The sequence below is a fragment of the Vigna unguiculata genome, chromosome 1, assembly GCF_037176805.1.
Source record: "Vigna unguiculata cultivar grain cowpea cultivar isolate G323 ecotype 2 chromosome 1, ASM3717680v1, whole genome shotgun sequence".
Taxonomy (NCBI): Eukaryota; Viridiplantae; Streptophyta; class Magnoliopsida; order Fabales; family Fabaceae; genus Vigna; species Vigna unguiculata.
In genome coordinates, this window is record NC_140792.1 from 404,587 (window position 1) to 417,938 (window position 13,352).

At 31.4% G+C, this 13,352-nt stretch overlaps 2 protein-coding genes across 2 annotated transcripts; both read right to left on the reverse strand.

Annotated features, from left to right (window-relative positions):
* Window positions 1-1,454: 1,454 nt before the first annotated feature.
* LOC114192406 (SUN domain-containing protein 4-like) lies at window positions 1,455-6,531 on the reverse strand. Its single transcript, XM_028082120.2, has 5 exons — window positions 6,349-6,531; window positions 5,246-5,438; window positions 2,077-3,395; window positions 1,879-1,964; window positions 1,455-1,725 (listed from the first exon to the last, which is right to left on the reverse strand). Exons 2-5 carry the CDS (start codon window positions 5,406-5,408, stop codon window positions 1,485-1,487), a joined length of 1,809 nt encoding a protein of 602 aa, XP_027937921.2. The 5' UTR covers window positions 5,409-5,438; window positions 6,349-6,531; the 3' UTR covers window positions 1,455-1,484.
* Window positions 6,532-9,072: 2,541 nt separating this feature from the next.
* Window positions 9,073-11,853, reverse strand: LOC114191889 (uncharacterized). The gene is made up of 2 exons (XM_028081337.2): window positions 11,192-11,853; window positions 9,073-9,403 (listed from the first exon to the last, which is right to left on the reverse strand). The coding sequence occupies exons 1-2, from the start codon at window positions 11,780-11,782 to the stop codon at window positions 9,269-9,271; spliced, it is 726 nt and encodes a 241-aa protein (XP_027937138.2). The 5' UTR covers window positions 11,783-11,853; the 3' UTR covers window positions 9,073-9,268.
* Between the last annotated feature and the right edge of the window lie 1,499 nt (window positions 11,854-13,352).

Sequence of the window (13,352 nt, forward strand, 5' to 3'; positions counted from 1 at the left end):
AAGGACCTATTTGCAACATATATAGTGACTAAATTTTTGTGAATATAAATATGTCTTTAACTTTCTATTAAAGGCTCAGTCAAATATACAATTTATCAAGGAGAATGGTTTAACAATTTTAAACTATTGTAACTTCTTTTTAATATCTATAAGAAGTTTGATTTGTAAATCTTACAAGCTTTCTAGGACCACTTTTGTAAATCTTGAAAATTTGTAATTAAACTAATCAGACTTAAGATTTCAAGACTAGTTTTATGATTAATTAAGGCTAATATTTAGTCGTTAACTTGCTCATTATTGTATTACATGTCATGTAGCCATTTTTACTTCTAAATATTAAGTTTTTATTATTTATGGATTAATCTCTTTGCACTAAAATTATCCTTAATGTTTATCACTAATATTTTTATTCGTACTATAAATTTTATATTATTTATTAATATTAAAATCCGTTTTTATTTCTTAAAAATTAAACTCTAGTTACACGATAAAACATTTCACGTTTTTTTTTTCTTCCTTGTGCTTATTTAATTTTGTCATTTGATTTAACATGTTTTATTATAAAACGTTTTAAGCTTTTTTTTTTTCTTCGAAAGATGAGAAATATGTAATCAATATAAACATTTAACAGACCAGAAAAATAACCTTAACAAAAGGGTAATTTAAAATAATTGTGATGAAAACAGGTTCAAAAAAAAAAAATCAGACTTTGCCTACCACCAGTCAAAAAAACGAAGAACACCTTATTAATCTTAAATAAAGAATAACTCCAATGATAGGAAAAACAATTACTAATATCAATCACAATTTAATTTCTATTAATAACTATAAAATTTCATTAGTATCGACCAAAAAAAAAATTTCTTGAATGATATTGGTGGTAAAATAGCTCTATCAACTTTTGTTAAGAAAATTCTTACTTATATCAATTGAAAAATAACTTCAAGCTATGTTGGTTAAAGAATAACTATAATAAGCATTGATCAAGAAACAACTTAGATTAGCATAAATTAAAAATATACCAGAACAACTTATTTCATCATAAGTCTATGAAATTTTCTGTATATAGAAATTATTCTCTTAAAACTTCTAATCCAGCATAACCACATGGTTAAGCTTATTATGAAAGCAATTATGAGTAATTTATTACGTGTGGACAATTTACTTTCCACACTCCTACAGATCGAAGGTTGTATAATTGAAAAGTTTGGCAAGAGAAGAAATTGGAACACTTAAACATCATTGTCATCAATGTGATGAAGACTAATATTTAATCTTTTATGGACATGCACCAGATGCCGTGGCTTGTTTATCTTTCATTGGTGTTTTGTGAAGTAACAGAACTTCCTCACGCAAGTTTAAAGAACTTTTCCAATTCCAATAACTTCAAAAGGATGGTTTACACCACCCAGAATGAAAGTATCCATACAAAATCAAAGTATGAAACAACAGAATCATGCAGAAGATAGCTTGAAAATGGATTATCATAAAGTTAATGTGAAAATAATGATGCTACAACTGAGTAATATGAGAAACCAGGAAGAGAAAAATTTCCTGGAGGTTACTGTTCTTTCAAAACTGAAGAACGCTCTATAGATGCTCATAATCATATCTAATGATAGCCGTAATATAGCAAGAAATGAAAAAATAACACACACAGAAAACACAACCACACTCTTGTTCTCCATTGACACTTGATTTTCCCTGACTTTTTCAACTTCAGACCTGCATTACCAAACAAACAAATGAATAATCACATCCCAAGATAAAATGGATGACTTCTGTAAAATTTTTCTTCAAGGGTGAGTATGAATATGAAATCCTACACATTAAGGTTTTGGATTAATATGGTATGAAGTTTACTTATATTGTTCTCACCTTAAAACAGCATTGTCCCTGAGCACATGATCCAGTTGCACAGAAATATGGGACTTCCACGAATCAAGATCACTAAGTTCTTTCATCTGCATAGACGACAAATTTGTTTTAGATGAACAGAAAGCTAAACCATAGTGATGTATTATAACTATAGACAGATATTGCCAAAAATATTCAGCAAGAAACATAACATCATACCATAACATCTTGTTGTTCAAGGAAACGCCTAATTTCTTCTTTGATCTTCTCTAGAAGTAGATCTTTTTCTCCCATGTCTTTGCCATACTCTTTGAAAATACTGACATATCTGGAATTCAAGTCCTCCATATACTGCTCCAAAACAGACAAATTTAAGTCTAGGTAGCGAACTTTCTGCATCAAAATCTTGAGAACAGTATCCCCAGGCATCCGGCCAACTTGTTGACGGATTTCTTCAACTGGATCAGGAACATTACTATTCACAATTACAGATTCTTTGTTTTCAGAAGAGATTTCTGAAGTAGGATCAGAATTGATCCCTCTCATAGTATTTTGTCGAACATCACCAGCATCATCAGCGTTAGCAAGGAGGGATGATGCTACCCTCTTCTCACCATTACCATCCCCAGACACAAATGAATTATCTTGAGCATATATCAAATCCTCCAGCATTCTCTCAATGGCATCCACCCCATAAACTTCAACAATGCTTAGTGTGCAATAGAATTCTGAACCATAGTGGCTTTGAAGGTTCAATTTCAGATATCTCATCCATTTTGGCTCCTGAAGAACAAACCTTTGAGCCTGCTTCACATTTGAGGCTGTGAAGTTCCCGAGAAATATCCAACTGTCTGTTGGGTAGACCAAACTGCCATGCAATTCAAAATCTTTGAAATTGGAAGAATGGTGCTCAAAATTAGCTATTTTTATTGTTTTTACCAAGGTTTCTTCTGAAAGTTCTATAACAACAAATTTCTCTTCTGAAGAACACGGATTTCGGAGATATTTGTCTTTGTTTCTGCTTAGGATATCAGAGGCACCTCTGGCTTCTTTGTTAGAAGATAGCACCTTTGCTCCCTTTGCTGCTGAAGCATAATTGTATTCTGCACCACCAGGCTCTAATCTATGTATTACATTTCCATGCGGACTAGTGCCAGACTTAACTTTAGAACTAATTGACCTGCTTTTGAATTCGTCAAGACCAAGAGGCATCGCCTGAGACAAGTGATGGTTCTTGTGCACATCATTTTGAAGTTTCACAGAAGATTCAGATCTCTCAACTTCATGCTCCTCTATCTTAGGAGAAATGTGATTTTCTTTGTCACCCAGTACAACATTGTTTATGCTTTCTCCACTGGAAAGTGACTCGACAATAAAACCATTGGATTTGGCAACATCAGAGGAGAAAGTCCCAGAAGGAGTATAGGTGTCATCTGTCTCTTTAGTCAAATATTCATCAGCAGAGTTAGAGTTTTTACATTGTTTGTGTTCATCTTCATGCCAATTTGATACACCAACTGGAACTTCTCTACATCCATCTAAATATAGACAATAAACTGAATAGATAAGAATAGGCTACATACATATGCAGGGAAAAAGGAGTCTTTTGTTTTTTTCATGTATGTTTGTTTGTTTTGTCTTTAAGGTGCAAATTTTTCATCCAAGGTGGTGAAGGGCAAGCAGCAATATACAATAAAAGCTTTTTTATATATATAAATGCAATAAGATATAAATGCGTGCAGTATATAATCGAGCAAGAAAAACAACAAAGCATGGATTTTCTTGCATTCAAAACTATAAAGAAATAAAACATTAACATTAACATTTCTTCACTGATAACAGTATGAAGTTGCCTCAGACAGAATAGATTTAATTGTGGGCTGGAGCAATCAGCAGTCAGATTTTGAACTTTCCTTTGGTTAGATTAAAGCTTAATGTGAATTTTGGTTTGTTGAAATCATTCTCTAATTATTTTTCTCATTTTAAAGTCTTCGACATTTCTTTGTATTGCATAGCAACTACATTGCTGAATCCAATTCAAGCAATAAAATAAAAAGGTTTCCCATGTGTTATTCAGAAAAAAATGGCAGTAATACACAAAATTGACCTCTGTTTATATTATGAAAAATGGAAAGTGCTTGTAAATTTAGTGATGAAATTATCAGATTTATTCAACTACTTAGCACTTAGATGTCAATATGAAGGCTTATTCTCCCTATCAATATAGTCAAAATTTCATGGCATTGAAAAACGGAAGAAAAGATAGTAAAAGTTCAAAAAAAAAAAATTTGTAAATCTTTTGATAATTCGTAATTCCTGTTTAAGATTATATGCCACGTTTCACATTGTGTTGTACTTCTGCTTGTCTACTTTCTGCAAAATTACATTTTATAATGCTGAGAGGAGTTTGAGTGTGTCATTCCTACTTAGTATGGTATCTAACGTTTAGGGCTTCAAAAATTCGGTATGTAGGTTTTATGATTACAATTATTTATCATTAGGAAAAGGAGAATGATAAATCATTGGAAATAACTTATCCTCACTAAATAGGAAATGAGAGGGGAAAGAAAAAAAATTGTATCCCATTAGATGAGATCGGTTAGAGATAAAGGAATTTATTGACATAAAAGAATTTAAATCAATATGTAAGTTAAAAGAGATAAATAAAATTAAAAGAAATAAGAATAATTTATCCCAAGAAATATGAGAAATTCCCCATGACATTGTAGAGGAGAGGGACTGGCCAGACTTAAATCAAGAGAGAAGGGACGTGGAAAAAATATCTAACAAAAAAATTGAAAAACAAAGAATATTTGTACAAGGAAAAAGTACCTCTGTTTGAGAGATTTTTTTTTTAAGAAAATCAAATATATGTAGAAGCTTTGAAGATCGGTCATTAGAAAAAGTTTTTTTTTTTTTTTTTTCATTTCGGCTTCAATAGATTTTCCCCTACCCAGTCCAAGTCTTCCACAAATCTAAAGCAAAGTAAACAGACCACACACTAAGTCACACCCTCTGATAATCAAAGAGACTTGTGGAAGAAATTAGTCAGTTTTTAGTCATAAAATAGTAATCACTTTGATCAAACACAACCAGTAAAGTATAACCCCAAACAAAATTTAACAACACAAAGGAATTATTAAGGATAAAGGTGATCAATATTTGTATTCCAAGACCAGAAATAATTTCATTACTATATACTAAATCTATCCCAGCAAAGAGCACACAACAGATAAACTGATTCAAAACAAGAAGCTAAATCAAAAAAGAAGGCCATGTATCCATCTGCCACAAACATTGTTTATGCAAGAAAAAAAAACAGTGCCAAGCATAGAAGGAGTCTCATTCACAAGCTAAAAACAGAGCCAGCAGAGAACAAAATTAGTACCTCCATAACCATAGCCACAGCTTATCCATAAGCTGAAGAGAAAGACCAAGCCCCACAAAACAAAGACTAACGAAAGAGAAATTTTATACAGATAGTTCCTCCCACTTGTGGCCTTTTTCTCCACAGCCCTTCTTTCCAGAAGAGCTTTTCGTGATCTCTGCATCGCACATCAACCCAATTCACTGCAACGCCCCTGCAACAATATGCAACACATCTTGTTTCCTCATTCAGGGCTCAAAAAGATGCAAAAGCAAGAAAAGGGTATGAAATGTATCAATTAACTTTTGAGTTCAGCAAAGTGCCAAACATAAAACATGTGATGGATCACAGCAATTGAAGAGAACACAGACATGGAGTGAGATACAAGTCGAAGTTTCTTACAATTTGAAAGGTGAATGCAGTAAAATACAAATATCCCCCCACTCCGACCAACAAAAAGAGGAAAAGTTCAATTGTAAGCAAAGCCCCCATTACATGGAATGAAAATTTCCAATCAATATCTCAAATCCATCCATCTTCGTAGTAAAGCAAAAGAAAACCCTCTTATAGGAAAAGCAATAACGTGCCACCAAAAGCGAACATGACAAGACTCCACTCCAAATCCAATCAGCAAAACCAAGACTCATCACAGAAAATTGACCCCAATTCAAAACTTTTTCTTTCTATTAGAAAAAAGTGGTAGAACGAAGAGACACACCCAATACTGATAAACTGATAGGTTCAATTCAATGGCATGCTGAGATTATCACCAAGAGAATTACCACCTAAGCCTAATTCATAAGCAGTTTCACCCAATCACAATCACTCAGATAACCCCATTAGATACAGTAGCTAGGAGATCTCCTTGAGATAGATTTTCAGATTGGTGAATCACAACAAGCACTACTTCAAGCTCAAACAAAAACAAGAAACACACTCACTAGTCATCATTACTATAGTCTAAAACTGTACTGAGAAGGTTCATATCAAGAACAGAACAGGCATGAAATCCAAAAGGGTGATGAAATCAAGCTAGAATTGGATGTGAAACACAAGAAATCAGATGTGGGATCCAAATCACAAATTATGCATAGAATATGTAGAATTGAATGATGAAGTTTGACCTTTGGGATTGAGAAGCAGTGAACTTGGGTGTGGGGAAAGTGTTGTTCTAGCAATTGGGAATCATTGAGAATGGTGAGTGAAGGAAATGGGATTTGTAGGAGAAGGAACACAACGCGTGGAAACTGCATCCAGGTTGTCTTGTCTTGTCCACTCCTTTTGAATTCAAAACCATTCTCTCTCTCTCTTTTGCTTTCAATGGTAACAACAAAAATCTTACTTACATAACTATAACTAAATGGAAAAAAAATTACTTCATGTTTTTTCTTTCTAATTTGATGAGAAGTGGTTTACTCATTCAATTTGATAATAATTAATTATTGGATTAAGTTAAAAAATATAATTTTGACTTTCACACTTCCATGAACATAAAAACCTTCTTTATTATTCAATGATAACTATAGATAATAATTAAATTAGTTTTGAACATTGATATTATTCCTAATTAATTAATATATATAACTTTTTCTATAATTATAATTTTACTCTTTTTTTTTTGTCTGATTTTAAGTTCTACATTAGTCTGGAACATGATAGATAATAAGAGAATGGGTGTTAAACGTCCAGTTATATTGAATTATTTGATTCATAAAAATAAAATTAATTGACTTTGAAGATCAAATTCACCGTTGTGGATTATTCATTGATGACTGTTAAAGTAAAAATTTAAATATTTTTGCTTAATAAAATTAATGACCAAAGACGAAGGTAATGATTTACCCTAATAATACTTCATCATTCTACTTTATTTATTATTATACCACAAAAAGAAACCTCTTATCTAGTTATTACTTTAAATTTAATCTGTGATTATTCTCGGTAATGTAAGATGCTTTTTCATTTGAAATTTGAGAAAAAAAATAATGTAGTGTATCTATATTTATTATCATCTCACGTAATTCAAAAAATATTTTTAAATATAAATTTATTTTTAGAGTAAAATCATAAACTAAGACAAGCAAACAAAAACATTCATCTGGTTTATAATGTACCGAATATAACTGAAAATAAATTCATACTAATTACTTTATTCGTGTTTACTTCATCTTTTTCTACATACTCACTCAATATATTTGAATTTTAAATCATGCAAGAAAATAATATTAAGGTCAATTATTACATTTAAAATACTATTTGTTTAAGAACTCAATAACTTTATTGTGAATTAGTTAATGAGAAAAAAGTTAAAGTACTTTTATTTAAGAATTTAATGACTTTGTTACGATTTTATTATCATCCATAGTTTAGTAGGAAAAGAATATATGTATAAACTATACGAGACTTTTGAGATTATCAAAAAAAAATTAATTCAAAAATTTTGAAACTCTCGAATCTTTTTAATTTTTAACATAATTTCTAGTTCTTATGTATTTCAATTTTTATCTTTGCATTTCATAAACTTGTTAGATTTTTTAAATTTCTTTTCATGTTATAAATAACTTTTTTTTTAAATTGTATTCATTTGTTTTATGACATATGTTAAGGTAAGAATGAAAAAAAGTTTGTTGGTGTGTTATAGAAATATATTGAGTTGGATAATTTGATGAACCAAATAATAGTTTGGTTGGATTTGGAGAAATAGATTCCATGTTCCTTTTAATGTTGTCATCTTCTGAACTTTTGTTTGTCCATATAAAACTCATCCCATCCACTAATCAATTTAAATTAATAATCTCCATTATTTCAATTTCCACAACGAACTCTCACTTCAGATTTTCTTTTCGTCTCAATGGAAATGTGTGATATTTTAAAAACATTTACCATATTTTATTATTTTTCAAAAAAAAAAACATTAAATAGATTAGAAAAAATGAACATAACCAATTTATATCATTAATAATTTCAAAACTAAATATTGATTTTAAATTAAAACTTCAAGTTATTTTAGAGCAACAAAAATAGTATTGAAACTTTAATTTATGTTTTAGTCATTTTAATATTAGGTATACGGATTGTTTCACCATAAAGTTAAACTAAAAGGAGTGTCAGCTCAACTCGAATCACTTTTTTGATAAATTATAAATAATGAATTTACTTAATTTACTTTTTATAATAATGAAAACAAAGTATTAAATTAACTCTAGAAATATTATTATAAAGATAATAGTTAAAGATTAAAGTATTAACCTATAACTTGACAAATAAATTAATTAAATATTCAAACTATTTAAATATTATTGAGCAACATTATAGTATTTAAAAATATAAAATTATGAACATGTATAATTAAAAGTAGTAAGTAATTATAGCAAAATATTTAAAAAATTATATTAAAAAAATGTTGGTTGATTAAGTGAGTCAATCTATCTTGAATTCGACTCGAACTCGTTTAACTTATGGATTAAATGAGTCAGACTTAATTCAATTCACTTTTGAAAAAACTAAATTTTTCTCGACCTAACCCGACTTGAAACCGTAGTAGCCGGGTCAACTCACGAATTTGAACCCAATTTGACATCTTTATTGAATATGAATGTACTACAAACAATATATGAATTATAAATGATTGATTTCAAGTAGAATATAATCCATATTATATGTTAGATGAATAATGAAATGGAAACAGAGAAAAATATTTAAATATATTATAATAAAACCAATACCACCGATCTGGTAGTTAACAATCATACTTGGAAACTATATAAATTACACATTCTGAGCCTGTGATTTTCGTTTTCAAAATTATAAGAAAAAGTAAAGTTGCCAGCACAAACATTGGGAAGACATTGAAAAGTAAGAGTATGATAGGACATTATGATATACAAGAAGAAGCTGCTGAAAAGCTTCATAAAATCCAAGTTCCACCACACGTAATAGATACAACATACGTACGTACATGATTCACACAAGAGGATTTCTTTAGTATTAAACAATTATTATTGTATTTCACACTACTTTCAACCATGATATCTGTCAATCCCTTCATCTCAAGCTCATCACAGGCCTCAGAGTAACACTTGAAGCTGGCAGAGATGGTGGTCGCACTATTGGAACACGTCTCACCACTGAAAATGCTTCATTAAGACGTGCTACACGACCCATCAGCTGAGACACCTTCTGAAAAAATTGTTTTGAGACACCCACAAAATTTAATATATCACCACATAGACAAGTGCCAACAAAACCATCATATGCATGCAGGTTTGTATGGATGCATGGATGCATTACCACTGCTCAACAACATGGAATCATAATATTTGAAGTCATGATTTTTTAATTTCCACAAGCTTTTAAGGGTATGATGCTAATAAGCTCCTGTTCTGTCCAGTGATTAGTACATCTATGCACATCTCAAGGCCACATGTTGACTACTTGTTTGCATAAGGTACCCTTTATTATTATATACTACTTCCAACAAATGACACATTTATTTGATACAAATTAGCATTGGAGACAAAATGAATAAAGTGGAACTTGGGGAAAGAACAGACAACCTCAAAATTGAAAAAAAAATAAAAAATCTAGGTACAACGGAAATAAAAGTTATCTCCACAAGGTGAGTTAGGCTAAATATTACATGGACGACACTACTTTATTCAGACAAAAACAAGTTGTCGCTAAAAACTTATAGACGAGGGTTTCCTAAGTCTTCCACTACCTCAATTGATTGGCTATCATTCGCCTGATGAACTCCACTGAACCAAGAGCCTACATTGGCTTCTCCTCACATCGTCATAAAAATTCTAGATACTAGAGGGGAGAACAAAAACTCCAGAATGTGGAAAAGCTAAAACGCCATAGAGAATCCATAGACAATACTGTACTCCATAACATGTTGAAGGGTAAACCTTAAAGATGAGATAAGTCTGCTCCTCCAACTAAATGTGCCAAAGGAAAACACAATCTCGATCTAATCATGTTCCGATTCATAAAATTCAGTTGCTACCACAAGAAATTCCAGCATAATGCATAATTCATTCTCTCTCGCCATTTGATCAGCATTAAAGTCAATAGCACAAAACACAAACCAGGTTGTAGAATTTACAATTAATTTTCTTACGGATACCAGCAGCCAATTTGAGATGAGCATATATTGTCATTATGTTACATTTAATAACAATCATCAGCAAACACTATTGAGTCAACATACAATTTATTCCCAGAAAATATGTTATTTGGATTGTATTTATCCTTAAAAGTCCCTGCATATATGCAAAGCAATCTCCGAAACTGCCAAATCAAGTACAAGACAAAACATTGGAGTAATCAAAGTAACCATGTCGAGTAACATATTCAGGAATCAAATTACACGTGTACCCATGACTATTCAACAATTTAACTATAAGCATGCTTAGTCGCCACAGTCAATCCCAACCAATTTATAACAGCTAATCAATGCATGTTTAGGAAAAATTAACACTCAAATTTAACGAATATATCCCTAAAGACAAGCAAGCAATTATCTCTTGAAAATAATCCAAACCAAACACACTTGCTAATTTTGTAAAAGTCACAGCTTATTATTTCAAAAGACAAATAATTTGAGACAGTCAAACACCGGATACGAGTTAGACCAACTCCTATAGGTATCAAAACGGGTTACACTAATTTGGTTGACCCAAGCACACCTAAAAAAATATAGGTCTTCGGCTTTGGATTTTGATCCTGAACTAAACGTAGGCTTTTTTAGTATGATTTGATTATTAGGACGTAAACAACAAAGTCTATTTGGTCGACTAGCCCCATTTTGCCACCCAACCTAAACTTTCATTCATTAGACAATCACACATGTTATGGAAAATGCTTAATTTTCAAAAATCTCTCTCACAATTCAAAAAAAACAACAATTGTCTTTAAAACAAGGCTTTCTATGTATGTATGTATGAATATGAAGGGAGCAAGGACCTTATCATCGAGAGCGAGGTTGAGCTTCAAGGTCTGAGTCTTGCGCTTCATTCTGTACAACCTCCTACCAAGGAAGAGGAGTCCGAGAAAAGTAGCAGCAGCAGCCACAGAGAGAGACCAGACAGGGAGAGGCAGAGGCAGAGGGTTCACCCAACACCTCAACACTTCAAACGGAACCTTCCACCACACCAATCTCTTCTCCTCCCCCTCCTCTTTCACTTCCTCTTCTTCTCGAATCTCTTCTTGCTCTTCCTCCGCCTTCAAACTCTCCACCACCGCAGGCTCGGCCTCGGGCACCGTCACCGCGGTGGCCGTGTCGGAATCGGAATCTGCAGTCCACGGAGCGGTGGTATTGGAAAAAATCTGATTGGCAACATAGGAATCATCGAAGTTGCGATCGACATCGGAATTGGAAGTGGAATTGGAATTGGAATTGGAATTGGAATCGGAATTGGAATTGGGATGATGATCTTCAGGGAGGAGGGCGAAGTGGTCGTGGTGGATGGCGCTGAGCGTAGGCGCGGCGAATAGGACGGGAACGTCGTCGTTTGGGTGGAGAAACTCCCAGTCTTCAACTTCGGTGGTTTCCATTTCAAACCAAACCCAAAGGGAAAGAAAAGAATTAAAGGAATGAAGTTAACCCTAGCTTTCGATTTGGGCAACTACTATAACATATATATAATAACTCACAGTTACACTTACAGTTACGGTTACACTACACGCCAACACTGTTTTACTCTTTCCTTTTACTAAACTACTTTCGGTCATGAACACCGTTTTGTTGGACAGAACAACGTTTGTTTTTTTATTTTTTTCTGTTCAGATTTAAAAAAATATGCATTTATAAACATCTAACCTATGAATGTAAAAAAATATGTGTTCACGAATAAAACTCACAAAGAATGAGAAATAGATATTAAGCGGATATGGATATTTTTAATATCTACATATTAATAAAATCGGTACGAAATTACAATATTTATATCCATGAATACCCTAAACTTTAATTCAAAAAAGAATACCTTCTTATAATCAAATTTTTAAACATTCGTCTTTCGATTTTGATAGTTTACTTTAACTATTTGTTTGGACGACCGGTTGATTTTCTATTTGAGGTAAGATGATGTATTTAGATGAGAAGAATAAAAGGAGATTAGAAGAGAGAGATTTTAAAAAGATATTTTAAATAAGTAAAATAGTAAAATTTAAAATTTATTGTGAAAGGAAATAAATTAAAATTATTTGTGAAATCTTTTATTGATAAGAATAAAATAAAGTTGGGACTCGACCATCTATCAATGAAAACTAATTCAGTTAAATTTTAACGAATACCGACTTAGCCAAAATTTAATTTGGACTGATTCAGTAAAATTTGTCCAAATACGTGAATAGAACTAAATCCACCAAACTTGACTATCCAAAATTTGAATCGAAATAATTTCTTAAAAAAGAATTCAATTATTTTATTTAAATAAAAAATTTAAAATACAAGATATTGCGATCATTCTATCCAAATAAATCATTTAGAAACCGAAATTCAATTATAAAAAATTCAAATACAATATTTCGTCCCAACACAAGGATTTTATAAATGTACTCTGTATTATAAATATTTAAAATCTCGAAATAGTGATAAGAAAAGAATTAAGAAATGAAATTAACCCTAGCTTTCGATTTGGACAACTACTGTATACATATATATAATTATATAGAACAATGATACTTTAACCCACTTTTTTTGACCTATTTTTAATCCATCACTTCAATCACCATTAGATCATACATCACATCGCCAAAAAGAATAAAAAAAGATGATCTAATAGTGATTAAAACAATGAATTAAAAGTGGGTCAAAAAAAGTAGGTTAAAATATATTTTTCAATTATATAATAACATATACACAGTTACACTTACAGTTACAGTTACGCGCCAACACCGTCTCACTCTTTCGTTTTACTCAACTGGTTTCGGTCTTCGACACCGTTTTGCGGATAGAACACCGTTTGTTTATAAATATCTAACTGCATGATTTTAAACTCAATTTTTAATAAACAAATTATAAATTTTCAACTTTCAAATGAATTAGAAAAAAGGAATAAACAAATATTTTCATTTTTCCTGAGGTTTCAACGTTTCAGTCTTACTTTTCCAATATATTTTA

Excerpts from the sequence above, each read along its gene's own strand:
- LOC114192406 (XM_028082120.2), bottom strand. The coding sequence starts at position 5,408 with ATGCAGAGATCACGAAAAGCTCTTCTGGAAAGAAGGGCTGTGGAGAAA. Across the intron at positions 1,965-2,076 it reads TTGAACAACAAGATGTTATG|ATGAAAGAACTTAGTGATCT; the intron begins GTATGATGTTAT and ends TCGTCTATGCAG. Across the intron at positions 1,726-1,878 it reads AGGGACAATGCTGTTTTAAG|GTCTGAAGTTGAAAAAGTCA; the intron begins GTGAGAACAATA and ends TTGGTAATGCAG.
- LOC114191889 (XM_028081337.2), bottom strand. The coding sequence starts at position 11,782 with ATGGAAACCACCGAAGTTGAAGACTGGGAGTTTCTCCACCCAAACGAC. Across the intron at positions 9,404-11,191 it reads ACCTCGCTCTCGATGATAAG|AAGGTGTCTCAGCTGATGGG; the intron begins GTCCTTGCTCCC and ends CAATTTTTTCAG.